Source organism: Hippoglossus stenolepis, unplaced genomic scaffold, assembly GCF_022539355.2.
Source record: "Hippoglossus stenolepis isolate QCI-W04-F060 unplaced genomic scaffold, HSTE1.2 HiC_scaffold_32, whole genome shotgun sequence".
NCBI classification, from domain to species: Eukaryota; Metazoa; Chordata; class Actinopteri; order Pleuronectiformes; family Pleuronectidae; genus Hippoglossus; species Hippoglossus stenolepis.
In genome coordinates this window covers 8,873-34,354 of record NW_025899753.1, presented here as the reverse complement: position 1 = coordinate 34,354, position 25,482 = coordinate 8,873, and the positions used below count along the sequence as shown (strand labels likewise).

Sequence of the window (25,482 nt, the reverse complement as noted above, 5' to 3'; positions counted from 1 at the left end):
CACCTACAGAAACAGAAACACATGGTTAAAGACCATGTTAAATCCTGACTGTCTGTTCCAGTGGTTTCTAGGAAACAGATCCTCTGAAGACATTTGTTGGTCTCTGCTTGATCTCCCACTCCTTTCAGGACGAAGAGAACAAAGCGCCAGACCCAGCGGACGCAGAGGAACATCTTGTGACACTATCTGATGTCTGGTGTAGATATTGAATGCAAGTACAGTGAGGTCTTTCTGCCTTGCTCTTTTGACAGTGTTGCCCTCCCTCTCTGTCCGTCCCTCTCATATCACTGAAGTATGCTTCTGTTACCAACACCTGCCCACACGCTCTGTTGATTCTGCAGCTTCAGAACAAACACACAAAACCTGTTATTGCCTCAACTTTTTGTTTTTCTTGTACTTTTGTGACACACTTCTCTGAACAATAAAGCAAGTCTTGTAAGATATTGTCTGACACATGACAGCATCAACGCTCAGTGGCAGTATTCAAATGACTCCACCGAGATTCCTGGAAACATTGACCAGCGCTGGTTTTACATTTCCTACACATGTTGTTGTTCACGTCAAAGCCGAATCTCACTTCATGAACTTTATTTAATCGCTTTCTTTTCCACTGAATCCTGTTTATTTCTGAGCTTCTTCCGTTGCTTCCCTGTGGGAGGCTGCTGAGTGATGGGAGGATGGAGACAGACGGATTTGAGGCTTAACTCAAATCTGTGGAGTTCACGAAGTTCTTGCTGAAAACTGGTTTGGTGTATGTCGAATATCTTGACCAAACAGTTCACTTTGATCTGAGGCTGGTGCAGTGGTTCATCTGCCAGAGAGAGTAACAGTGAGCACTCTCCGGTGGAGGGAAGAGAGCATTGGTCTTTGCTCCACAGGTTTTGTACATACTTGCCACTGTGGGCTGCAGTGCAGGAGGAAGGTAGTACACAGCAGAGTCAGACGGCTGCAGCTTCGATCTTCAGAGGAAATGATGTGTGAATCTTAAGTGTGATGAAAATCTCTGAAGTCGTCGCCTTGTTTTCTTCTCTTTCTCCGCCTGAAGGCGGCTCAGGGATGAAATTTGGCTGTTGGTTCCTTCCTTACAGAAAATGAGAGAGTTGGTACTTAAGGAGCTGCCCACGATCGATGGTGGCCAAGCACGCTTCTCTCAGCTTCCAGCCAATGCCTCCTTCCCTGGTTGCAGTGAAGCAGGCAAGTCTTGCTGTGCTCTGCCTCTCTGCAAAACAGCAGCAGTAACACTTTTCACCAAGTGTGAGCGTCAGGCCAAAAGTGTTGATACGAGACACAGAGTTGTGTTCACCAAGACACAGAGTTATGCCAGCAGCACTGGGAGAGAAGAGGCGCTGGCATCTGCAAAGAGTCAAATGTGAGTAGAAAGAGAAAGGCTTGTGATCCTCTGTGTTTAGACTCCTTTCAGATTAGAAGAGGAGTCTGCACCCTGTTCCGGCCCCGACCCACAACACCCCCTTACTTCCTCGCACACTGCTATTCACTCTCTGTCCTACTGCATCTTGTCTTATGTCGCCAGTGCTCTGCATTGATCATACTTCTTCCTTCATCTGCTGTAGATTCACTTGCTCCTTGAAGTGTTGGGAAGCTCCTCTGACTCTTTTATCTCATCAGAAAGAGAGTACACGCTTATCTCAGAATCAATATTTCCCAGCTCCATCTGACTTCTATAGTTCTGACAGTTTTTTCCTTAGATTATAAACCCAATCGTAGTATTTGTGGCCTGGAGGCAGGTTGAGTTGTTGGGAAGATCAAATCCTCCAATGAGGACTTGACAAAGGTGGGAACTCCAGGACATTGTCTGGAGCTTCCCCTAGTTACAGATGTTCTTAAATGCAGGAAAGCAAGCAAGGGCTGCACATTAACACAGCCAGGAACTCGTGGCTAAACCACGCCACTACAAGGGGAGACATTTGTTGTGATATGCGGGAGGTATGGGGCCTTGCTTGATTTCCAGGGGCCCTACACAATGTGTGAGTCGTACAAGGTGGTTCCAGCTCACTGTGATGTGGGGTTCCATCTCCTGTGAGAAGAACTGACTGAGAGTCAGCCTGTTCGTCAAGCAATCAGCTCCAGTTGAAGAGTGAAGCCGAACTGAGATCAGTGAAAAAGACTCTGAAGTTATTAAAACCAAGAGCTTATCTCCGGGTGACCAGCAGGGAAACTTGAACATGAAGAGTTCTGAACAGAGTTTGGGTGGATCGAAACACAGCTGCAGCCTTTTCAGGTCATTGTGAAGCAGAGGGATCGCGGTGGCTATCCAGCGGGATTACCGGTCAGAGTCAACACATTGATTCACTTCTTGTTTTTAACAGAAAATCTCTTCTACTGTGGACACAGAGCCCACACAGAGCATTCACTCCAGACGGTTGCAGGGGGCGCTGCTGATCACTAAGTGCTCCACAGTCAGTGTTGGTTCATATATTTTTGCATGTTGTCTTTATTTGATGTATCGTCCAGGTAAAGCTTTGAGTCACTGATGGGATTTGCTGCTCGCGTGGAATCATACAGCTTTTCATCAGCAGCTGTAACTATCGATGTGACTTGATGATGAAACCGAATGATCAGAATCCATCTGATATGAAGCGGTGGTTTTGAACTCCACTTCCCTCCTCTCTTTGGAGACGGTGCAGATCTGTGTGCTCAGGTTTCCTTGTACAGCTTCTTTCTCTTACACTTTGTATCACTGTGTAGAGTACAGTACAGAGCGCCTTGCCTGCCAGGGTTAGGGTTGTTGATGGTCATTTGGCTGATGATCTGCTGTTTTGGATTCAGATTGCTTATCAGGATTAATACAGTTGATGATCAAATAAAAAATACCCCAATCCTTTGTAGAGAAGTAACAGAGCCTGAAGGTCAGAATCATGTTCAGGCCCAGTAAAGTAAACATCATCTGGATGTTGTCTCATAGTCACATGAGTGTGACAGGTTGTCCTTCTCTTTTCTACTGACTTCATATTTTTCATGAGGATAGATTTTGTCTGCAGCTGTTGGGGTCCTGAAACAAAGAGAGAGTGAAGAGACCAACATTGTTCATGAGAAGGAGAATTAAAAGACAGTTTTACAGAAACTGCCCACTGAGCTGAGGTCCAAATCCATCACACAGACGCTGCGACAAAGACTGGCTATGGGATTGAAACAGGCAAAATATCATCTATTCCATAGGGTTCAGTGGAGACAGAGATTAGTTGTAAAACCTACCTATGAAGGGAGATAAACAAAAAGAGGTGAAGCAACATGTCTTAGTCTTCGAGTTGAAGCCAAACAGATGATCAATGTTCTTCCACTGCAGTAGAATGAAACAACTCAGCAGCCTTCCTCTGCTGCACAGTCGTCTCAACATCAAGCTGATTGTGCTTTACTCCTCCAACATCTCTGCACTGACACCCAACAATCTCATTGGGTTTGAGCGCTGGGACTTCAGTGGGCGGCCAGTCTTTATTCTTAGTGCTTCTTGGTCTATAACAGAAGTTACAGAAAGCAGCTGAGATGATTTGTGCATTCGCTACTTTAAACAGCTTCCTTGCCAACACAACAAGAACCTGTTTTTGAAACTCCCAAAGTAGCAACGAAGTGAAGTTTTTCATCATAGTTAACCCTTTATTCTTCTGATAAAGAAAAAAAAAGCTCAGTGTCACTTTTTTTTTATGCTAACATGAACTAACAGAGTAGATTTGATTTACCTTAGGTTTAAAGACATTTTAGTGATTTGTAAAAGGATCTAAGTTCAAGACTCACACAAAGCCTGAAGGTCTTTGAGACCTCAAAACTCCACATGTACAAACCTTCTGTCATAATCACTGGACTTCGTGAATTTACTTATAAACATGTTCATCAAAACCATGAAATTGATGTTTTTAGACAACAATGATCCAAACTCAACATGTAACCAGCAAGAGGAGGACCCAGCATTGAAACCCCTGTGGGTACAAATTTTTCACACATTTAAGAAATATCCTACAGAACCTACGATTGTCAGAATTTGTTTTATTGTGAAACAAACGCTAACAACCACCAGGTTTAACATGAGTGACTCCCTCTAGTGGAGGAAGAGGAGTATTGTCTTGCTCACAGGTTTTTTGTTACAGAGTTGTGTAGTTTCCTTGTCACTGTGGGCTGCAGAGCACAGAAGACATTGGCAGAGTCTGTCACTGCAGCAGAGGAGATCTGCAGTTGACTCGCTTTCCTCAGTTTGATGGAGCAGAGGAAATCAGACAGAGTTGGATGAATGGATCCGTCTCTCTGTGATGAGGGAGCAGGAACTCTTGGGTCTGGATCTCTGCTGCTGTCGTACCACTTGGATGTTGTAGATGGATCCGCGATATTTACAGGTCAGGCTGGATGTGTCTTCTCCTCTGAAACTACTTCTTCAGGACTTTCATGTTATGCTGTACATGGAACCCATGGCTATGAGATGACATGATTCATGTCAGTAAGTCTGAAGAGAATCAAACATCAACAGACTCCTAACAGGTTCTGACTTTTTTTCTTCTAAATGTGAAGATTCCACAGAGTAATTGTTAAAAACTCTACAAATAAAACCTCCCTGTCATGAAATGCAGAAGAAAGATTTAGATAATCTCCCACAGGTTCAGTGAGACAGAGATTAGCTGTAAACCACCTAAGAAGGAAAGATAAACAAAAAAAGAGGTGAAGCACATGTCTTAGTCTTCGTGAGTTGAAGCCAAACAGATGATCAATGTTCTTTTCCACTGCAGTAGAATGAAACAACCAGCAGCCTCTCTGCACAGTCGTCCTCAACATCAAGCTGGGATTGAAGTGCATTTCCTCCAACATCTCTAAAAGGCACTGACACTCCAACAACTTACTGGTCGAAGTTGACTTCAGTGGGCGGCCAGTCTTTATTCTGTTAGTGTTTGGTCTTTTTTTTTATAAATAAAAGTTACAGAACGAGCGAGATGATTTAAAGCGTCCGTCACTTCTAAACAGCTTCTTGCCAACACAACAAGAACCTGTTTTAAACTCCAAAGTAGCAACGACAGTTTTTGATAAAGAAAAAAAGCTCAGTGTCACTTTTTATTTATTTATTTTTTTTCAACTTCTGTTCATTGGAATTTTACATGGATAATTCACAGTCAACATTTGGAATACATCCTACATAACTCCCTTCCCATGTGCCCTCCCCCCACCCCAACCCAGCATCCCTTTGACAGACACACCATCAAATATTTAAATAAACGTCTGTATACAATATTGAGTAAATAACACACAAAACAAAAACAATGAATAAACAAACATGTAATGTACACTCCTTATAAAACTAAGTACATCAGCACTGTGCTATACTAAAGGAATTATGAATCCTCCCAGTCTGTTATTTGGGTTAAATTGTCATAGTTGTAAGGGTTCTGTATTCTGAGTGTTTATTTTGTCCGCCTCTTCTTTATTAAGAGTGTTTTCTGTTTTGTCATTACCTTGTGTTTCTTGACTTCCTTGTGTTTATGTTTGTCTGAGTTGTTTCGGTGTCCCTGTGTTCTGTTTTCTGTTTTATTTTGTAGTCTCTGTTCATAGTGTGTTTTCTCTCTTCACTTCCTGTTTTATTTTGTTGTCTGGCTTCTTGTGTCTAGTGTCTAGTTTTACTTCCTGTCTGTGATTGTCTGCACCAGTCCTCATGTGTTTCAAGAAAAGGCCTCCATACCCTTTCAAATGTATCTGTAACTCCCCTCAGTGTATATTTAATCTTTTCAAGCTTCAAATAGAACATGATCTCTTTAAGCCATCTTGTATGAGATGGTGGCACCGGCCTCTTCCAGTTAAGGAGGATAAGGCGCCGAGCTAACAGAGTGGTAAAGGCGATCCCAACATGCATGCCAACCGGCCATACTGTGCCTTCGGGCATCACCCCAAAGAGTGCAATAACAGGTTGAGGTTCAATCGTCATACCATAGATGTCACTAAGCGATCCAAAGATTTTCTCCCAATATGTTTGGAGGCTCGAGCACAGCCAAAACATGTGTAGCTAGGTTGCAGTGGCTAGCTTACATCGGTCACATGTAGGATCAGTATTAGGGTATATTCTTGCTAATTTCTCCTTGGTGAAATGGAGACGATGAACTATCTTAAACTGTATTAGACCGTGCCTGGCACAGGGGGAGGAGGAATGAACCCGGCCAAGGATTGAAGCCCACTGACCATCAGCAATTGACAGGCCTAGGTTTTGTTCCCAAAGTGTCCTTAAGTTATTCAGAGACTGTGGGTTTATCGCGTCAATTTCCCCATAAATCCAGGAGATGGCGCCCTTGAGATCAGCATTAAGTCCAAGGAGACTATCTAAGGGCGTGCTTGGGGGTTGCGCGCTTGGGGGTTGCGCAGGGAAAGGATGGTAACCCCTTTGTACAAAGTGCCTAATCTGTAGGTATCGAAAAAAATGGGAACGGGGCAACGCATACTTCCCTGACAATTGATCAAATGAAGCAAACACCTTGTTAACATATAGATCCTTAACAAGTCTAATCCCATTACCATGCCAGGCCTGAAAGGCCAGATCTGACTTGGAAGGGGTGAAAAGATGATTTGCAAGAATAGGAGCCTGTGTTGATGCGCTCTGCAAGCCAAAATGCTTCCGAAATTGTACCCAGATCTTCAAAGTATTGGTAACTACAGGGTTTTGGAAAGAACCAGAGTTAAGAGGTAAAAGAGCTGTGACCAGTGAGTGGAGTTGCAATTTAAAAGATTCCAGTTTAACCCAAGCGGGAGCTTCCACATCTGCACCACTATTAGCCCACATTATGACCTTTTGAACATTGCAGGCCCAGTAATAGTGAAGAAAATTAGGCATTGACATTCCTCCTAACTTTTCGGCCTTTGTAAAAAGTTCTGCGAATACGGGGGCCTTGCCATCCCATATAAATGCAAATAGTATTTGGTCCAGTGTAAAAATGTTTTTTAGGAATGAAAATCAGAATACATTGATACAAATACAGAAACCTAGGAAGAACATTCATCTTGATTAGGTTAATCCGGCCAGCTAATGATAAGGTAACGTGCGTCAGCGGTTTATGTCCTGCCTGCATCGATCCAATAACGGTGTGAAGTTTAGTTTATATAACTGACCGCGGCACCACCACCCCAAGGTATTTAAAATGGGAAGACACTCTCTTGAATGGGAAGGCTGTGGCCGGGATGTCGAGAGCTGCTTTGTTTATGGGATAAAGTTCACTTTTTTCTAAATTCAGTTTGTAACCTGAAAACTTTCCAAATCGTTCCAAGGTAGACAGGACGTGCGGCAAAGAATATACTGGGTTCGCAATGTACAAAAGTAAATCATCGGCATAAAGCGAGAGCTTGTGTGTTGTGTCCCCTCGAGTTATCCCTTCAATTGCCTGGCATTGAATAGAAGCCGCAAGCGGTTCAATCAGAGAGCAAAAGCAGAGGACTCATAGGACAGCCCTGTCTCGTGCCTCTATGTAGTGGGAAATATTTTGAGTGAGAGTCATTAGTATGGACAGAGGCTAAGGGAGAGGCGTACAACAATTTAACCCAGGAGATAAAATCATCACCAAAGCCAAATTTCCTCATGGTCATAAATAAATATTCCCACTCCACCCGGTCGAACGCCTTCTCTGCATCTAAGGATATTACAAGCTCAGGATCATCCCAACTGGTGGTAGTATAAATAATATCGAACAGCCTACGGATATTAGAATAGGAATGTCTGCTTCGAATAAATCCGGTTTGGTCAGGTAGCACCAGCTTGGGAAGAGCCGCAGAGCCGCAGAGCAAGGGACTTAGCGAGAATTTTACAGTCCACATTTAGAAGGGAAATCGGTCTGTGAGACCCGCACAACAAGGGGTCTTTGCCCTTTTTAGGTAGGAGACAGATGGAGGCTTGGTTCAGGGTTTCAGGGAGATGGCCAATTGAAAATGATTCATTAAACATTGATAGTAGTATTGGGGATAAGTCTTCTGCAAATTTCTTAAAGAACTCCACTGGGAACCCGTCTGGTCCAGGGGATTTGCCAGATTGCATATATATATATATATATATATATAAAATGGCATTACAAACCTCCTCCAGCATCAGGGGGGAATCGAGGGCATCTTTCTGAGAGTCCTCAAGGGTTGGTAGATTCAAATTCCAAAAAAACGACTCTGAATCGGAAGCCTCATCATATTCAGATGAGTATAAGTTTGTATAAAACGCTACAAAAGCATCATTAATCTCCTTGTGGTCTGTGGTCACTGAACCCGAGGTGGTCTTGATTTGAGTTATCTGGCGTGCGGCTGCAGTTTGGCGGGCTTAGTGAGCAAGAAGCCGGCCTGCTTTGTCACCAAACTCATAAAACGAATGTCGGGACTTTAATAACAGCTGCTCTGCTGCTGAGGTAGAGGCTTGATCAAACTCAGTCTGTAGGTGAATCCGCTTTTGATAAAGTTCTGGAGTAGGCGTCGAGGCATACTGATTGTCCAGCTGTGAAATTTTGACAGAAAGCTCTTTCAATTTGGCCATCCTCGCCTTTTTGGTATTTGAGGCATAGCCAATAATTTGGCCTCGCAAGTATGCTTTCAGCGCTTCCCATATGGTGCTATGAGATACCTCCGGTGATGCATTGGTCTCAATAAAAATTTGTATGTGGGTTTGGATGAATTTTACAAAAGCGCTGTCAGAGAGTAGAAGAGGGTTCAGGCGCCACTGTTCAAAGGATAGGGGGGCGTGGTCAGATATAACTATACTATGGTAAGTGGGAGGGCTAGAAGAGGGTATAAGCCGGGCATCTAGAATAAAATAATCAATCCTGGAAAACGTATGGTGAACTGGTGAAAAGAAAGAAAAAGCCTTTCCTGTAGGGAAGTGTAAACGCCAGGGGTCAACCATTCCATACTGCTCAATACAGGTACTAATAGCTGTGGCCATTTTAGACAGTGGTGCATGTCTGGTAGAAGACTGATCAAGACTGGGGCAGAGAACACAATTAAAGTCACCCCCAACAATCAAGTGGTGGCTATTGATCCCAGGGACAGTAGAGAAAAAAGAGTTAATAAAAGCGCTGTCGTCCCAGTTTGGAGCGTATACACTGGCGAGGATGACAGGTTTATTGAAAAGCTGACCGGTGACTATGACGAACCGGCCATTTGTGTCTGCAATTACCTGATCACTATCAAAGGTAACACTTTTGTGTATAAGAATAGCTGCGCCCCTGGCCCTAGCGTTGAACTTGGAATGAAAGACTTTCCCCACCCAACTCCTCTGAATACCCGAAACATCTGCCCTTCGTAGGTGTGTCTCTTGGAGGAAGGCTACCCCTACCCCAAGTTGACCTAAATGTGCCAGTACCTTGTTCCTCTTCACGGGGTGATTCAGCGATTTCACATTCCAAGAGATGAACTTCACTTTTCTACCACTATTCCTAACTGTACTCATACTTTACAGAGTTGTGCTGTACTAGCATATATAGGGCAGGAAGACAGAACATTGCGCTATGTAGTACAAATGGAGTGTCACAATAAAAAAGGATGGCCATAGATGATAAGAGTAAGACATTCAAAAAAACTAAAAGATGCGACGTGTACATTACAAAAAGACAGCAAAATAAAAAGGATGCTTCCCCCCCTCCCCCAGCACTTACCCAAATTAAGGGCATTAAAACCCCAGAAAACCAGTGCAAAGAGGTGCATCTTAGCTAAACAACGCTTGCACCTAACTCTCCTCATCTAACAGAGGATAACGAAACACGTTTAAAAAGTCAATTATTATGTTGTTTACCTCCTTTGATAACATATCTGTCTGGTATTTGTCACAAGGCTATATTCTGCCTGACACATTTTGCCATCAAACATCCCACCTTCTACAAACAGGCCATTGAGCGTTAATATTCCAATATAATTAGGGCAGGCTACTATTCCCAAATTGGCGTAATGAGAGTAACAGTGAGTGACTCCCTCTGGTGGAGGAAGAGGAGTATTGTCTTTGCTCCACAGGTTTTTGTACAGAGTTGTGTAGTTTCCTGTCACTGTGGGCCTCACAGCACAGTAGTACACAGCAGAGTCAGACGGCTGCAGCTTCTGGATCTTCAGAGGAAATGATGTGGAATTCAGTGTGGATGAAAATCTCTCTCTGAAGTCGTCTGCCTTGTTTTCTTCTCCCAGTTGAAAGCGGCTCAGGATGAATTTTGGGCTGTTGGTTCCTTCCTGTTTGTACCAGAGGAGAGATGCACTTGCTGAGCTGCTGACGTATCGACAGCCAAGTGTTGCTGCTTCTCCTTCAGTCGCAGTCACGTCTCCTTCTGGTTGCAGCACAGTGTCTTGTTGTGCTCTGCCTTCTGTAAAACAGCAGTAACACCATCAGTGTGAGTCAGGTCAGTGTTGTGTTGATATCAGAGACACAGAGTTGTGTTCGTACCAAGACACAGAGCAGCCAGCAGCACTGAGATGAACAGAGGCGTCATATCTGCAGTGTTGAGTCACTGTGAGTAGAAAGAGGAAAGAAGCTGTGATCTCTGTGTTTAGACTCAGATTAGAAGGAGGAGTCTCGGCCCTGTTCGGCCCCGACTCACAACTTTACCCCTCGCACACTTTTCATTCACTCTCCTGTCCCACTGCATCTTGTCTTATGTCGTCAGTGTTTGAAATATCACAGTTTCCTCCTTCACATCTGCTGTAGATTCACTTTGCTCCAGAAGTGTTGTGAAGCTCCTCTGACTCTTTTATATCTCTGATCAGAAAGAGTACACGTTATCTCAGAATCAATATTTCAGCTCCATCTGACTTCTTATGTTCTTGGACACAGTTTTTCCTCTTGAATATAAACTCCCACTTTAGTATTTGTGGCTCAGATACAAAGTGGAGTTGCTGTGGAAGATCAAATCCTCCAATGAGGACTCTAATAAAGGTGGAACCCAGGATATTGTCTGGAGCTTCCCCAGTTACAGATGTTCTTTAAATGCAGGTGCTGCTAAGTGGCTGCACATTAACACACAGCTGCTCAGAACTCGTGGCTAAAACCAACGCTTCACTCGCTGAGACATTTGCTGTGATACAAGGGGGAGGCGGGGCCTTGCTTGATTTGCGGGGCCCGACACAATGTGTGAGCGTACAAGGTGGTCCAGCTCTGCTCTGGTGAGTGGGTTCCATCTCCTGTGAGAAGAACTGACTGAGAGTCAGCTTCAACTGTCACAATCAGCTCCAGTTGAAGAGTGAAGCTGAACTGAGATCAGTGAAAAAGACTCTGAAGTTATTAAAAACCAGAGTTTATCTCCAATATTCAGCAGGAAACTTTGAAACATGAAGAGTTCTGAACAGAGTTTGGTGGATTTGTTACAGCAGCAGCTCTTCAGGGTCAGGAAGCAGAGGATCATGGGTAATATCCAGTGGGACGACTCAGTCAGAGTCAACACATTGATTCACTTTGTTTTAACAGAAAATCTCTTCATCAGACACAGAGCCCAACAGAGTTATTCACCTCAGACGGCTGCAGGGGGCGCTGCTGATCACTAAGTGCTCCACAGTCAGTGTTGGTTCATATTTTGCATGTTGTCTTTTATTTGATGCATCGTCCAGGTGCTTTGTCACTGACGTGGATTTGCTGCTCATGTGAATCCTCATACAGTTTTTCATCAGCAGCTGTAACCACGATGACTCTGATGAAACCGGAATGATCAGAATCCATCTGATATGAAGCGGTGGTTTGAATCCCACTTCCCTCCTCTTTGGAGACGAGGCAGATCTGTGTGCTCAGGTTTTTGTACAGCCTCTTCTACACTTTGTATCACTGTGTGTAGAGCACAGTAGTACAGAGCGCTGTCTGCCAGGGTTAGGTTGCTGATGGTCATTTCAGTTGATGATCTGGTTGTTTTGGATTCGTATCGTTTATCAGGATTATGTTGATGATCACTAAAATACCCTAATCCTTTGTAGAGAAGAAGCTGAGGAGCCTGAAGGTCAGAATCATGTCTGTACCAGTAAAGTAAAACATCATCTGATGTTGTCTCATAGTCACATGTGAGTGTGACAGGTTGTCCTTCTCTTCTACTGACTTCATTTTTTAGAGGATAGATTTTGTCTGCAGCTGTTAGTCCTGAAACAGAAGAGAGAGTGAAGGAGACCAACATTGTTCATGAGGTTGAGACCAAAAGACAGTTTTACAGAAACTGCTCCACTGGAGCTGAGGTCCAAACTACATCACACAGGACGTCATGACAAAGATCATTATGGGATTGAAACAGGCAAATATCATCTATTCCACAGGTTCAGTGAGACAGAGATTAGTTGTAAAACTCACCTATGAAGGGAGATAAAACAAAAGAGGTGAAGCAACATGTCTTAGTCTTCGTAGTTGAAGCCAAACAGATGATCAATGTTCTTCCACTGCAGTAGAATGAAACAACTCAGCAGCCTCTGCTGCACAGTCGTCCTCAACATCAAGCTGATTGTGCTTTTACTTCCTCCAACATCTCTGCACTGGACACTCCAACAATCTCATTGGTCGAGTTGGACTTCAGTGGGCGGGGCCAGTCTTTATTCTGTTAGTGTTTGGTCTTTATAACAGAAGTTACAGAAAGTAGCTGAGATGATTTAAAGCGTCCGTCACTTTAAACAGTTTGCCAACACAACAAGAACCTGTTTTAAACTCCTAAAGTAGCAACGACAGTTTTTCATCATAGTTAAACTTTATTCTTCTGATAAAGAAAACAAAGCTCAGCGTCACTTTTATGCTTAACATGAACCAACAGAGTAGATTTGATTTCACCTGGTTTAAAGACATTTAGTGACGAGTAAAAGGATCTAAGTTCTAGACTCACACAAAGTTTGAAGGTCTTTGAGACCAAAACTCCACATGTGACAAACCTTCTGTCATAATCACTGGACTTCAGTGTAATTTTACGATAAACATGTTCAACAAAACCATGAAATTGATGTTTTTAGACAAATAATGATCCAAACTCAACATGTAAACTGAAGATGAGAGGACCCAGCATTGAACCCTGTGGTACACCACACATTTAAGAAATATCCTACAAACCTGATGATTGTCAGAATTTGTTTTATTGTGAAACAAACGTCATCACAAACCACTGAGGTTTAACAGTGAGTGACTCCCTCTAGTGGAGGAAGAGGAGTATTGTCTTTGCTCCACAGGTTTTTGTACAGAGTTGTGTAGTTTCCTGTCACTGTGGGCTTCACAGCACAGTAGTACACAGCAGAGTCTGTCACTGCAGCAGAGGAGATCTGCAGTTTGACATCATTTCCAGACAGGTGAGTGGAGAACCTTGTTTCTGACTTCAGAGAATCTGACGTACTTGTCACATTCAACCCTGAGATGTACAGGAGGAACTCTGGTGCTTGTCCTGGATACTGTCGATACCAGAAGAAATAATCCCCTGTGTTCACTTTGGTGTAGTTATAGGACAGAGTAACAGTGCTGCCTTCTGCACTGAACTCTTCATTGTTGACCGATCTGAGTTCTTCACGGCTGATTGCTAAAGGAACAAAGTAACTCTGTTATTTAAGGATTCAAAGACAATTCACACTCTGCAGTTTTAGGAATTGAACCTTTTTGTGCTGTATAATGTAACAAACCTGTTAGAGTGGAGAGAAGCAGTAGAGAAGATAGAGACTGATGCAGTGAGAGCATGTTGAATCCAGGTAGTGTTGGTGCTTTGTAGATTGAACTGTGCTGAATATGAGCTCCTCTCTCTTCTATAGTTCAGTAGCAGCTCAGCTCCTCCTGAATCTCTCCGTCTCCTCTTAGATCTGGACTTTCTCTTCCTCCACACTGGTAGCAACAGTTGGTTCAAGCTGCAGCTGGGATTTGTATTTGAGGATCTTGTTAAACCTGAACTTCAACAAAGGTAACTGAGGTGGTAAAAGATGGATCCCTCTTTAAGGTTTGGAAACATGACATGATCATGTTTTATAAACCTAATGATGAGCAAATCATTGCATCACTACTACCAACGTCAACTGGTGAGGAAAGAGAGTCTGATCAAATACTAGATGGTAAACATCAGAGGCCAGAACAGAGAGATTTAAATTCAGCTGCTTTCATCAGTTACACAGACAGAAAAAGGATCTAAGTTCTAGACTCACACAAAGTTTGAAGGTCTTTGAGACCAAAACTCCACATGTGACAAACCTTCTGTCATAATCACTGGACTTCAGTGTAATTTTACTATAAACATGTTCAACAAAACCATGAAATTGATGTTTTTTAGACAAATAATGATCCAAACTCAACATGTAAACTGAAGAAGAGAGGACCCAGCATTGAACCCTGTGGTACACCACACATTTAAGAAATATCCTACAGAACCTGATGATTGTCAGAATTTGTTTTATTGTGAAACAAACGTCATCACAAACCACTGAGGTTTAACAGTGAGTGCCTCCTCTAGTGGATGATGAGGAGTATTGTCTTTGCTCCACAGGTTTTGTACAGAGTTGTGTAGTTTCCTGTCACTGTGGGCTGCAGAGCACAGTAGTACACAGCAGAGTCTGTCACTGCAGCAGAGGAGATCTGCAGTTTGACTCGTTTCTCAGTTTGGTTGATGTGAGCAGAGAAATCAGACAGAGTTGGATGAATGGATCCGTCCTCTGTGATGTAGAGCAGGAACTCTGGTCTGGATCTCTGCTGTTGTCGGTACCACTGGATGTTGTAGATGGATCCGTTATATTTACAGGTCAGGTTGATGTGTCTTCCCTCTGAAACTACTTCTTCAGGACTTTCTGGCGTTATGCTGTACATGGAACCCATGGCTGCAAGATGAGTATTATTCATGTCAGTAAGTCTGAAGAGAATCAAACATCAACAGATTCAACAGGTTCATGACTTTTTCTTCTAAATGTGAAGATTTTCCACAGAGTAAATTGTTAAACTCCACAAATAAACCTCCTGTCATGAAATGCAGAAGAAAGATTTAGATAATTCCACAGATTCAGTGAGACAGAGATTAGTTGTAAAACTCACCTATGAAGGGAGATAAAAACAAAAGAGGTGAAGCAACATGTCTTAGTCTTCGTAGTTGAAGCCAAACAGATGATCAATGTTCTTCCACTGCAGTAGAATGAAACAACTCAGCAGCCTCTCTGCTGCACAGTCGTCCTCAACATCAAGCTGATTGTGCTTTTACTTCCTCCAACATCTCTGCACTGGACACTCCAACAATCTCATTGGTCGAGTTGGACTTCAGTGGGCGGGGCCAGTCCTTATTCTGTTAGTGTTTGGTCTTTATAACAGAAGTTACAGAAAGTAGCTGAGATGATTTAAAGCGTCCGTCACTTTAAACAGTTTGCCAACACAACAAGAACCTGTTTTAAACTCCTAAAGTAGCAACGACAGTTTTTCATCATAGTTAAACTTTATTCTTCTGATAAAGAAAAAAAAGCTCAGCGTCACTTTTATGCTTAACATGAACCAACAGAGTAGATTTGATTTCACCTGGTTTAAAGACATTTAGTGACGAGTAAAAGGATCTAAGTTCTAGACTCAAACAAAGTTTGAAGGTCTTTGAGACCAAAACTCCACATGTGACAAACCTTCTGTCATAATCACTGGACTTCAGTGTAATTTTACTATAAACATGTTCAACAAAACCATGAAATTGATGTTTTTTAGACAAATAATGATCCAAACTCAACATGTAAACTGAAGATGAGAGGACCCAGCATTGAACCCTGTGGTACACCACACATTTAAGAAATATCCTACAGAACCTGATGATTGTCAGAATTTGTTTTATTGTGAAACAAACGTCATCACAAACCACTGAGGTTTAACAGTGAGTGTCTCCCTCTAGTGGAGGAAGAGGAGTATTGTCTTTGCTCCACAGGTTTTTGTACAGAGTTGTGTAGTTTCCTGTCACTGTGGGCCTCACAGCACAGTAGTACACAGCAGAGTCTGTCACTGCAGCAGAGGAGATCTGCAGTTTGACATCATTTCCGACAGGTGAGTGGAGAACCTTGTTTCTGACTTCAGAGAATCTGGCGTACTTGTCACATTGAACCCTGAGATGTACAGGAGGAACTCTGGTGCTTGTCCTGGATACTGTCGATACCAGAAGAAATAATCAGTACCAGTTATTGGCCTGGAGACGTTGTAGGACAGAGTAACAGTGCTGCCTTCTACACTGAACTCTGCAGCCTGGTCTGGAGGCATTTTCACAGCTGACACCTACAGAAACAGAAACATGTGGTTAAAGACCATGTTAAACTCTGACTGTCTGTTCCAGTGGTTTCTAGAAACAGATCCTCTGAAGACATTTGTTATTCCTGCTTTGACCGACCTTTCAGGATGAAGAGAAACAAAGGCCAGACTCCAGCGTGACGCAGAGGGAACATCTTACAGACACTATCTGATGTCTGGTGTAGATATTGAATGCAGCACAGCAGGAGGTCTTTTCTGCTCTGCTCTTTGACAGTGTTGCTCCTCCCTCTCTGTCCGTCCTCTCATATCACTGCTTGTTACCAACACCTAAACCACACGTCTGTTGATTCTGCAGCTTTCAGCTCAAACACACAAACCTGTTATTGGGTTCAACTTTCTGTTTCTTTCTTGTACTTGTGACACATTTCTGAACAATAAAGTGTCTTGTAAGATATTGTCTGAAAAGCCACATGACAGCATCAACGTTCATATTCAAATGACTCCAAATTCTCTGAGATTCCTGAAACATTGGACCAGTTGGTTTTACATTTCCTACACATGTTGTTGTTCACGTTTTCTCAGTTGAATCTCACTTCATGAACTTTATTTCAATCGTCTTTTTCCACTGAACTTGTCATTTCTGAGCTTCTCTTCCGTTGCTTCCTGTGAGGCTGCTGAGTGATGGGAGGATGGAGACAGACGGGATTTGAGGCTTTAACTCAAATCTGTGGAGTCTGTTGAAGTTCTGCTGAAAACTGGTTTGGTGTATGTGTCGTAATATCTTGGACCAAATCAGTTCACTTGATCTGAGGTTGGTGCAGTGGCTCAGCTCAGGTTGTGAGAGTAACAGTGAGTGACTCCCTCTGGTGGAGGAAGAGGAGTATTGTCTTTGCTCCACAGGTTTTTGTACAGAGTTGTGTAGTTTCCTGTCACTGTGGGCTGCAGAGCACAGTAGTACACAGCAGAGTCAGACGGCTGCAGCTTCTGGATCTTCAGAGGAAATGATGTGGAATTCAGTGTGGATGAAAATCTCTCTCTGAAGTCGTCTGCCTTGTTTCCTTCTCCCAGTTGAAAGTGGCTCAGGATGAATTTTGGGCTGTTGGTTCCTTCCTGTTTGTACCAGAGGAGAGATGCACTTGCTGAGCTGCTGACGTATCGACAGCCAAGTGTTGCTGCTTCTCCTTCAGTCGCAGTCACGTCTCCTTCTGGTTGCAGCACAGTGTCTTGTTGTGCTCTGCCTTCTGTAAAACAGCAGTAACACCATCAGTGTGAGTCAGGTCAGTGTTGTGTTGATATCAGAGACACAGAGTTGTGTTCGTACCAAGACACAGAGCAGCCAGCAGCACTGAGATGAACAGAGGCGTCATATCTGCAGTGTTGAGTCACTGTGAGTAGAAAGAGGAAAGAAGCTGTGATCTCTGTGTTTAGACTCAGATTAGAAGGAGGAGTCTCGGCCCTGTTCAGCCCCGACTCACAACTTTACCCTCGCACACTTTTCATTCACTCTCCTGTCCCACTGCATCTTGTCTTATGTCGTCAGTGTTTGAAATATCACAGTTTCCTCCTTCACATCTGCTGTAGATTCACTTTGCTCCAGAAGTGTTGTGAAGCTCCTCTGACTCTTTTATATCTCTTATCAGAAAGGTACACGTTATCTCAGAATCAATATTTCAGCTCCATCTGACTTCTTATGTTCTTGGACACAGTTTTTCCTCTTGAATATAAACTCCCACTTTAGTATTTGTGGCTCAGATACAAAGTGGAGTTGCTGTGGAAGATCAAATCCTCCAATGAGGACTCTAATAAAGGTGGAACCCAGGATATTGTCTGGAGCTTCCCAGTTACAGATGTTCTTTAAATGCAGGTGCTGCTAAGTGGCTGCACATTAACACACAGCTGCTCAGAACTCGTGGCTAAAACCAACGCTTCACTCGCTGAGACATTTGCTGTGATACAAGGGAGGCGGGGCCTTGCTTGATTTGCGGGGCCCGACACAATGTGTGAGCGTACAAGGTGGTCCAGCTCTGCTCTGTTAGTGGGTTCCATCTCCTGTGAGAAGAACTGACTGAGAGTCAGCTTCAACTGTCACAATCAGCTCCAGTTGAAGAGTGAAGCTGAACTGAGATCAGTGAAAAGACTCTGAAGTTATTAAAAACCAGAGTTTATCTCCAATATTCAGCAGGAAACTTTGAAACATGAAGAGTTCTGAACAGAGTTTGGTGGATTTGTTACAGCTGCAGCTCTTCAGGGTCAGGAAGCAGAGGATCATGGGTAATATCCAGTGGGACGACTCAGTCAGAGTCAACACATTGATTCACTTTGTTTTAACAGAAAATCTCTTCATCAGACACAGAGCCCAACAGAGTTATTCACCTCATACGGCTGCAGGGCGCTGCTGATCACTAAGTGCTCCACAGTCAGTGTTGGTTCATATTTTGCATGTTGTCTTTTATTTGATGCATCGTCCAGGTGCTTTGTCACTGACGTGGATTTGCTGCTCATGTGAATCCTCATACATTTTTCATCAGCAGCTGTAACCACGATGACTCTGATGAAACCGGAATGATCAGAATCCATCTGATATGAAGCGGTGGTTTGAATCCCACTTCCCTCCTCTTTGGAACCGAGGCAGATCTGTGTGCTCAGGTTTTTGTACAGCCTCTTCTACACTTTGTATCACTGTGTGTAGAGCACAGTAGTACAGAGCGCTGTCTGCCAGGGTTAGGTTGCTGATGGTCATTTCAGTTGATGATCTGGTTGTTTTGGATTCGTATCGTTTATCAGGATTATGTTGACGATCACTCCGTGACCTCGCTCCTTTGTAGAGAAGAAACTGAGGAGCCTGAAGGTCAGAATCATGTCTGTACCAGTAAAGATAAACAATATCTGATGTTGTCTCATAGTCACATGTGAGTGTGACAGGTTGTCCTTCACTTCTACTGACTTCATTTTTTAGAGGATAGATTTTGTCTGCAGCTGTTAGTCCTGAAACAGAAGAGAGAGTGAAGGAGACCAACATTGTTCATGAGGTTGAGACCAAAGACAGTTTTACAGAAACTGCTCCACTGGAGCTGAGGTCCAAACTACATCACACAGGACGTCATGACAAAGATCATTATGGGATTGAAACAGGCAAATATCATCTATTCCACAGGTTCAGTGAGACAGAGATTAGTTGTAAAACTCACCTATGAAGGGAGATAAAAACAAAAAGAGGTGAAGCAACATGTCTTAGTCTTCGTAGTTGAAGCCAAACAGATGATCAATGTTCTTCCACTGCAGTAGAATGAAACAACTCAGCAGCCTCTCTGCTGCACAGTCGTCCTCAACATCAAGCTGATTGTGCTTTACTTCCTCCAACATCTCTGCACTGGACACTCCAACAATCTCATTGGTCGAGTTGGACTTCAGTGGGCGGGGCCAGTCTTTATTCTGTTAGTGTTTGGTCTTTATAACAGAAGTTACAGAAAGTAGCTGAGATGATTTAAAGCGTCCGTCACTTTAAACAGTTTGCCAACACAACAAGAACCTGTTTTAAACTCCTAAAGTAGCAACGACAGTTTTTCATCATAGTTAAACTTTATTCTTCTGATAAAGAAAAAAAAGCTCAGTGTCACTTTTATGCTTAACATGAACCAACAGAGTAGATTTGATTTCACCTGGTTTAAAGACATTTAGTGACGAGTAAAAGGATCTAAGTTCTAGACTCACACAAAGTTTGAAGGTCTTTGAGACCAAAACTCCACATGTGACAAACCTTCTGTCATAATCACTGGACTTCAGTGTAATTTTACTATAAACATGTTCAACAAAACCATGAAATTGATGTTTTTTAGACAAATAATGATCCAAACTCAACATGTAAACTGAAGATGAGAGGACCCAGCATTGAACCCTGTGGTACACCACACATTTAAGAAATATCCTACAAACCTGATGATTGTCAGAATTTGTTTTATTGTGAAACAAATGTCATCACAAACCACTGAGGTTTAACAGTGAGTGACTCCCTCTGGTGGATGATGAGGAGTATTGTCTTTGCTCCACAGGTTTTTGTACAGAGTTGTGTAGTTTCCTGTCACTGTGGGCTGCAGAGGAGATGATCATTTGGATTTGGTTCTGCTCCACTTTAATGCTCAGTCCAGAGGTTGGAGCAGCTTCTTGTCCTGAAGCATATTGTGAGAGGAGGAACTCTGGTGCTTGTCCTGGATACTGTCGATACCAGAAGAAATAATCCGATGGGTTCACTTTGGTGTAGTTATAGGACAGAGTAACAGTGCTGCCTTCTGCACTGAACTCTTCATTGTTGACCGATCTGAGTTCTTCACGGCTGATTGCTAAAGGAACAAAGTAACTCTGTTATTTTAGGATTCAAAGACAATTCACACTCTGCAGTTTTAGGAATTGAACCTTTTTGTGCTGTATAATGTAACAAACCTGTTAGAGTGGAGAGAAGCAGTAGAGAAGATAGAGACTGATGCAGTGAGAGCATGTTGAATCCAGGTAGTGTTGGTGCTTTGTAGATTGAACTGTGCTGAATATGGAAGCTCCTCTCTCTTCTATAGTTCAGTAGCAGCTCAGCTCCTCCCTGAATCTCTCCGTCTCCTCTTAGATCTGGACTTTCTCTTCCTCCACACTGGTAGCAACAGTTGGTTCAAGCTGCAGCTGGGATTTGTATTTGAGGGATCTTGTTAAACCTGAACTTCAACAAAGGTAACTGAGGTGGTAAAAGATGGATCCCTCTTTAAGGTTTGGAAACATGACATGATCATGTTTTATAAACCTAATGATAACGGAAATCATTGCATCACTACTACCAACGTCAACTGGTGAGGAAAGAGACTCTGATCAAATACTAGATGGTAAACATCAGAGGCCAGAGATTTAAATTCAGCTGCTTTTCATCAGTTACAGACAGAAAAAGGATCTAAGTTCTAGACTCACACAAAGTTTGAAGGTCTTTGAGACCAAAACTCCACATGTGACAAACCTTCTGTCATAATCACTGGACTTCAATTGTAATTTTATGATAAACATGTTCAACAAAACCATGAAATTGATGTTTTTAGACAAATAATGATCCAAACTCAACATGTAAACTGAAGAAGAAGGACCCAGCATTGAACCCTGTGGTACACCACATTTAAGAGAAATATCTACAGAACCTGATGATTGTCAGAATTTGTTTTGTGTGAAACAACGTCATCTGAAACCACTGAGGTTTAACAGTGAGTGACTCCCTCTAGTGGAGGAAGAAAGGTATTATCTTGCTCCACAAGTTTTCTTCTGAAGTTGTGTAGTTTCCTGTCGCACAGTAGACTTGCAGAGCACAGTGAGTACAGCATAGAGTCTGTCACTGCAGCAGAGGAAGTCTGCAGTTTGACTCGTTTCTCAGTTTGGTTGATGTGAGCAGAAGAAATCAGACAGAGTTGGATGAATGGATCCGTCCTCTGTGATGGCAAACAGGAACTCTGGTCTGGATCTCTGCTGTTGTCGGTACCTGGATGTTGTTGATGGATCAGATGTATTTACAGGTCAAGGTTGATGTGTCTTCCCTCTGAAACTACTTCTTCAGGACTTTCTGGCGTTATTAACAATACATGGAACCCATGGCTGCAAGATATGAGTATTATTCATGTCAGTAAGTCTGAAGAGAATCAAACATCTAACAGATTCAACAGGTTCTTGACTTTTTCTTCCTAAATGTGAAGATTTTTCCACAGAGTAAATTGTTAAACTCCACAAATAAACCTCCTGTCATGAAATGCAGGAGAAAAGATTTAGATAATTCCACAGGTTCCAGTGAGACAGAGATTAGTTGTAAAACTCACCTATGAAGGAGATAAAAACAAAAGAGGAGGACAACGGCAACATGTCTTGGTCTTAGTAGTTGAAGCCAAACAGATGATCAATGTTCTATTTCCACTGCCGGTAGAATGGAAACAACTCAGCAACCTGCTCTGCTGCACAGTGAATCCTCAACATCAAGCTGATTGTGCTTTTACTTATCCAACATCTCTGCACTGGACACTCCAGCAATCTCATTGATCGAGTTGGACTTCAGTGGTAGGGGCGGTCTTATTCTGTTAGTGTTTGGTCTTTATAACAGAAGTTACAAGAAATGCTTCGAGACTAGTTTAAGCGTCCGTCACTTTAAACAGTTTGCCAACACAACAAGAACCTGTTTTAAACTCCCTAAAGTAGCAACGACAGTTTTTCATCATAGTTAAACTTTATTCTTCAAATAAAGAAAAAAAAGCTCAGTGTCACTTTTATGCTTAACATGAACCAACAGAGTAGATTTGATTTCACCTGGTTTAAAGACATTTATTGACGGTAAAAGGATAAGTTCTAGACTCACACAAAGTTTGAAGGTCTTTGAGACCAAAACTCCACATGTGACAAGCCTTCTGTCATAATCACTGGACACAGTGTAATTTTACCTATAAACATGTTCAACAAAACCATGAAATTGATGTTTTTAGACAAATAATGATCAAACTCAACATGTAAACTGAAGAAGAGAGGACCCAGCATTGAACCCTGTGGTACACCACGCATTTAAATATCCTACAGAACCTGATGATTGTCAGAATTTGTTTTATTGTGAAACAACGTCATCACAAACCACTGAGGTTTAACAGTGAGTGACTCCCTCTAGTGGAGGAAGAGTATTGTCTTTGCTCCACAGGTTTTGTACAAGTTGTGCAGTTTCCTGTCTGTGGGCTGCAGAGCACAGTAGTACACAGCAAGTCTGTCACTGCAGCAGGAGATGATCATTTGGATTTGGTTCTGCTCACTTTAATGCTCAGTCCAGAGGTTGGAGCAGCTACTTGTCCTGAAGCAGAATGTGAAGGAGGAACTCTGGTGCTTGTCCTGGATACTGCTTCGATACCAGAAGAAATAATCAGCTTGGTTCACTGTGGTGTAGTTATAGGACAAGAGTAACAGTGCTGCCTTCTGCACTGAACTCTGCAGTCTGGTCATAGGCAGTTTTTCACAGCTGACACCTACAGAAACAGAAACATGTGGTTAAAGACCATATTTAAATAACTGTCTGTTCAGTGGTTTCAAAACAGATCCTCTGAACATTTGTTATTCCTGCTTTGACGACCTTTCAGGATGAAGAGAAACAAAGGCCAGACTCAGCGTGACGCAGGGAACATCTTACAGACTATCTAATGTCTGGTGTAGATATTAGATACAGCACAGCAGGAGGTCTTTCTGCTCTGCTCTTTGACAGTGTTGCTCCTCCTCTCTGTCCGTCCTCTCATATCACTGCTTGTTACCAACACTAAACCACACGTCTGTTGATTCTCTGCAGCTTTCAGCTCAAACACACACAAACCTGTTGTGGGTTCAACTTTCTGTTTCTTTCTTGTACTTGTGACACATTTCTGAACAATAAAGTGTCTTGTAGATATTGTCTGAAAAGCCACATGACAGCATCAACGCGTTCATATTCCAAATGACTCCAAATTCTCTGAGAATTCCTGAAACATTGGACCAGTTGGTTTTACATTTCCTACACATGTTGTTGTTCACGTTTTTCTCAGTTGAATCTCATCGCAGAACTTTATTTCAATCGTCTTTCCACTGAACTTGTCATTTCTGAGCTTCTCTTCCGTTGCTTCCTGTGAGGCTGCTGAGTGATGGGAGGATGGAGACGAGCAGGTTTGAGGCTTTAACTCAAATCTGGAGTCTGTTGAAGGTTCTGCTGAAAACTGGTTTGGTGTATGTGTCGTAATATCTTGGACCAAATCAGTTCACTTGATCACAGGGGTTGGTGCAGTGAAGCAACTCAGGTTGTGAGAGTAACAGTGGTGACTCCCTCTGGTGGAGGAAGAGGGTATTGTCTTTGCTCCACAGGTTTTTGTACAGAGTTGTGTAGTTTTCCTGTCACTGTGGGCTGCAGAGCACAGTGAGTACACAGCAGAGAGTCAGACAGCTGCAGCTTCTGGATCTTCAGAGAAATGATGTGGAATTCATTGTGGATGAAAATCTCTCTCTGAAGTCGTCTGCCTTGTTTCTTCTCCCACTAGAAGGCGGCTGGGATGAATTTTTAGGCTGTTGGTTTCATCTGTTTGTACCAGAAGGAGGTTGCACTTGCTGAGCACGCTGACGTATCGACAGCCAAGTGTTGCTGCTTCTCCTTCAGTCGCAATCCGTCTCCTTCTGGTTGCAGCACAGTGTCTTGTTGTGCTCTGCCTTCTGTAAAACAGCAGTAACACCATCGAGTGTGAGTCAGGTCAGTGTTGTGTTGATATCAGAACCCACAGAGTTGTGTTCGTACCAGACACAGAGCAGCCAGCAGCACTGAGATGAACAAGGCGTCATATCTGCAGTGTTGAGTCACTGTGAGTAGAAAGAGGAAAGCTGTGATCTCTGTGTTTAGACTCAGATTAGAAGGAGGAGTCTCGGCCCTGTTCGAGCCCCGACTCACAACTTTACCCCTCGCACACTTTTCATTCACTCTCCTGTCCCTGCATCTTGTCTTATGTCGTCAGTGTTTGAAATATCACAGTTTCCTCCTTCACATCTGCACCAATAGATTCACTTTGCTCCAGAAGTGTTGTGAAGCTCCTCTGACTCTTTTATATCTCTGATCAGAAAAATTACGTTATCTCAGAATCAATATTTCAGCTCCATCTGACTTCTTATGTTCTTGGACACAGTTTTCCTCTTGAATACAAGCTCCCACTTTAGTATTTTGTGGCTCAGATACAAAGTGGGTGCTGTGGAAGATCAAATCCTCAATGAGGACTCTAATAAAGGTGGAACCCAGGATATTGTCTGGAGCTTCCCCAGTTACAGATGTTCTTTAATGCAGGTGCTGCTAAGTGGCTGCACATTAGCTACACAGCTGCTCAGAACTTCGTGGCTAAAACCAGCGCTTCACTCGGCTGAGACATTTGCTGTGATACAAAAAGGAGGCGGGGCCTTGGATTTGCGGGCGACACAATGTGTGGCTGATACAAGGTGGTCCAACTCTGCTCTGGTGAGTGGGTTCCATCTCCTGTGAAAGAACTGACTGAGAGTCAGCTTCAACTGTCACAATCAGCTCCAGTTGAAGAGTGAAGCTGAACTGAGATCAGTGAAAAAGACTCTGAAGTTATTAAAAACCAGAGTTTATCTCAAGATTCCAGCAGAAACTTTGAAACATGAAGAGTTCTGAACTGAGTTTGGTGGTTGTTGCAGCTGCAGCTCTTCAGGGTCAGGAAGCAGAGGATCATGGGTAGTATCCGGTGGGACGAGCTCAGTCAGAGTCAACACGATGATTCACTTTGTTTTAACAGAAAATCTCTTCATCAGACACAGAGCCCAACAGGTTATTCACCTCAGAGCGGCTGCAGGCGCTGCTGATCACTAAG

General features: G+C 43.0%; 3 gene segments (V, D, J or C); all 3 read right to left on the bottom strand.

The window, feature by feature from the left end:
- Positions 1-778: 778 nt before the first annotated feature.
- LOC118117419 lies at positions 779-11,109 on the bottom strand. The segment is given in 3 exon segments: positions 779-952; positions 9,997-10,292; positions 10,373-11,109. Coding segments are annotated over 3 exon segments (516 nt in total).
- Positions 11,110-14,422: 3,313 nt separating this feature from the next.
- On the bottom strand, positions 14,423-19,454 carry LOC124851430 (the record flags this gene model as incomplete). The annotated part of the segment is given in 2 exon segments: positions 14,423-14,724; positions 19,300-19,454. Coding segments are annotated over 2 exon segments (342 nt in total), but the record flags the coding sequence as incomplete, so codon positions are not given.
- On the bottom strand, positions 16,233-17,572 carry LOC124851429. The segment is given in 2 exon segments: positions 16,233-17,352; positions 17,433-17,572. Coding segments are annotated over 2 exon segments (462 nt in total).
- Positions 19,455-25,482: the final 6,028 nt, after the last annotated feature.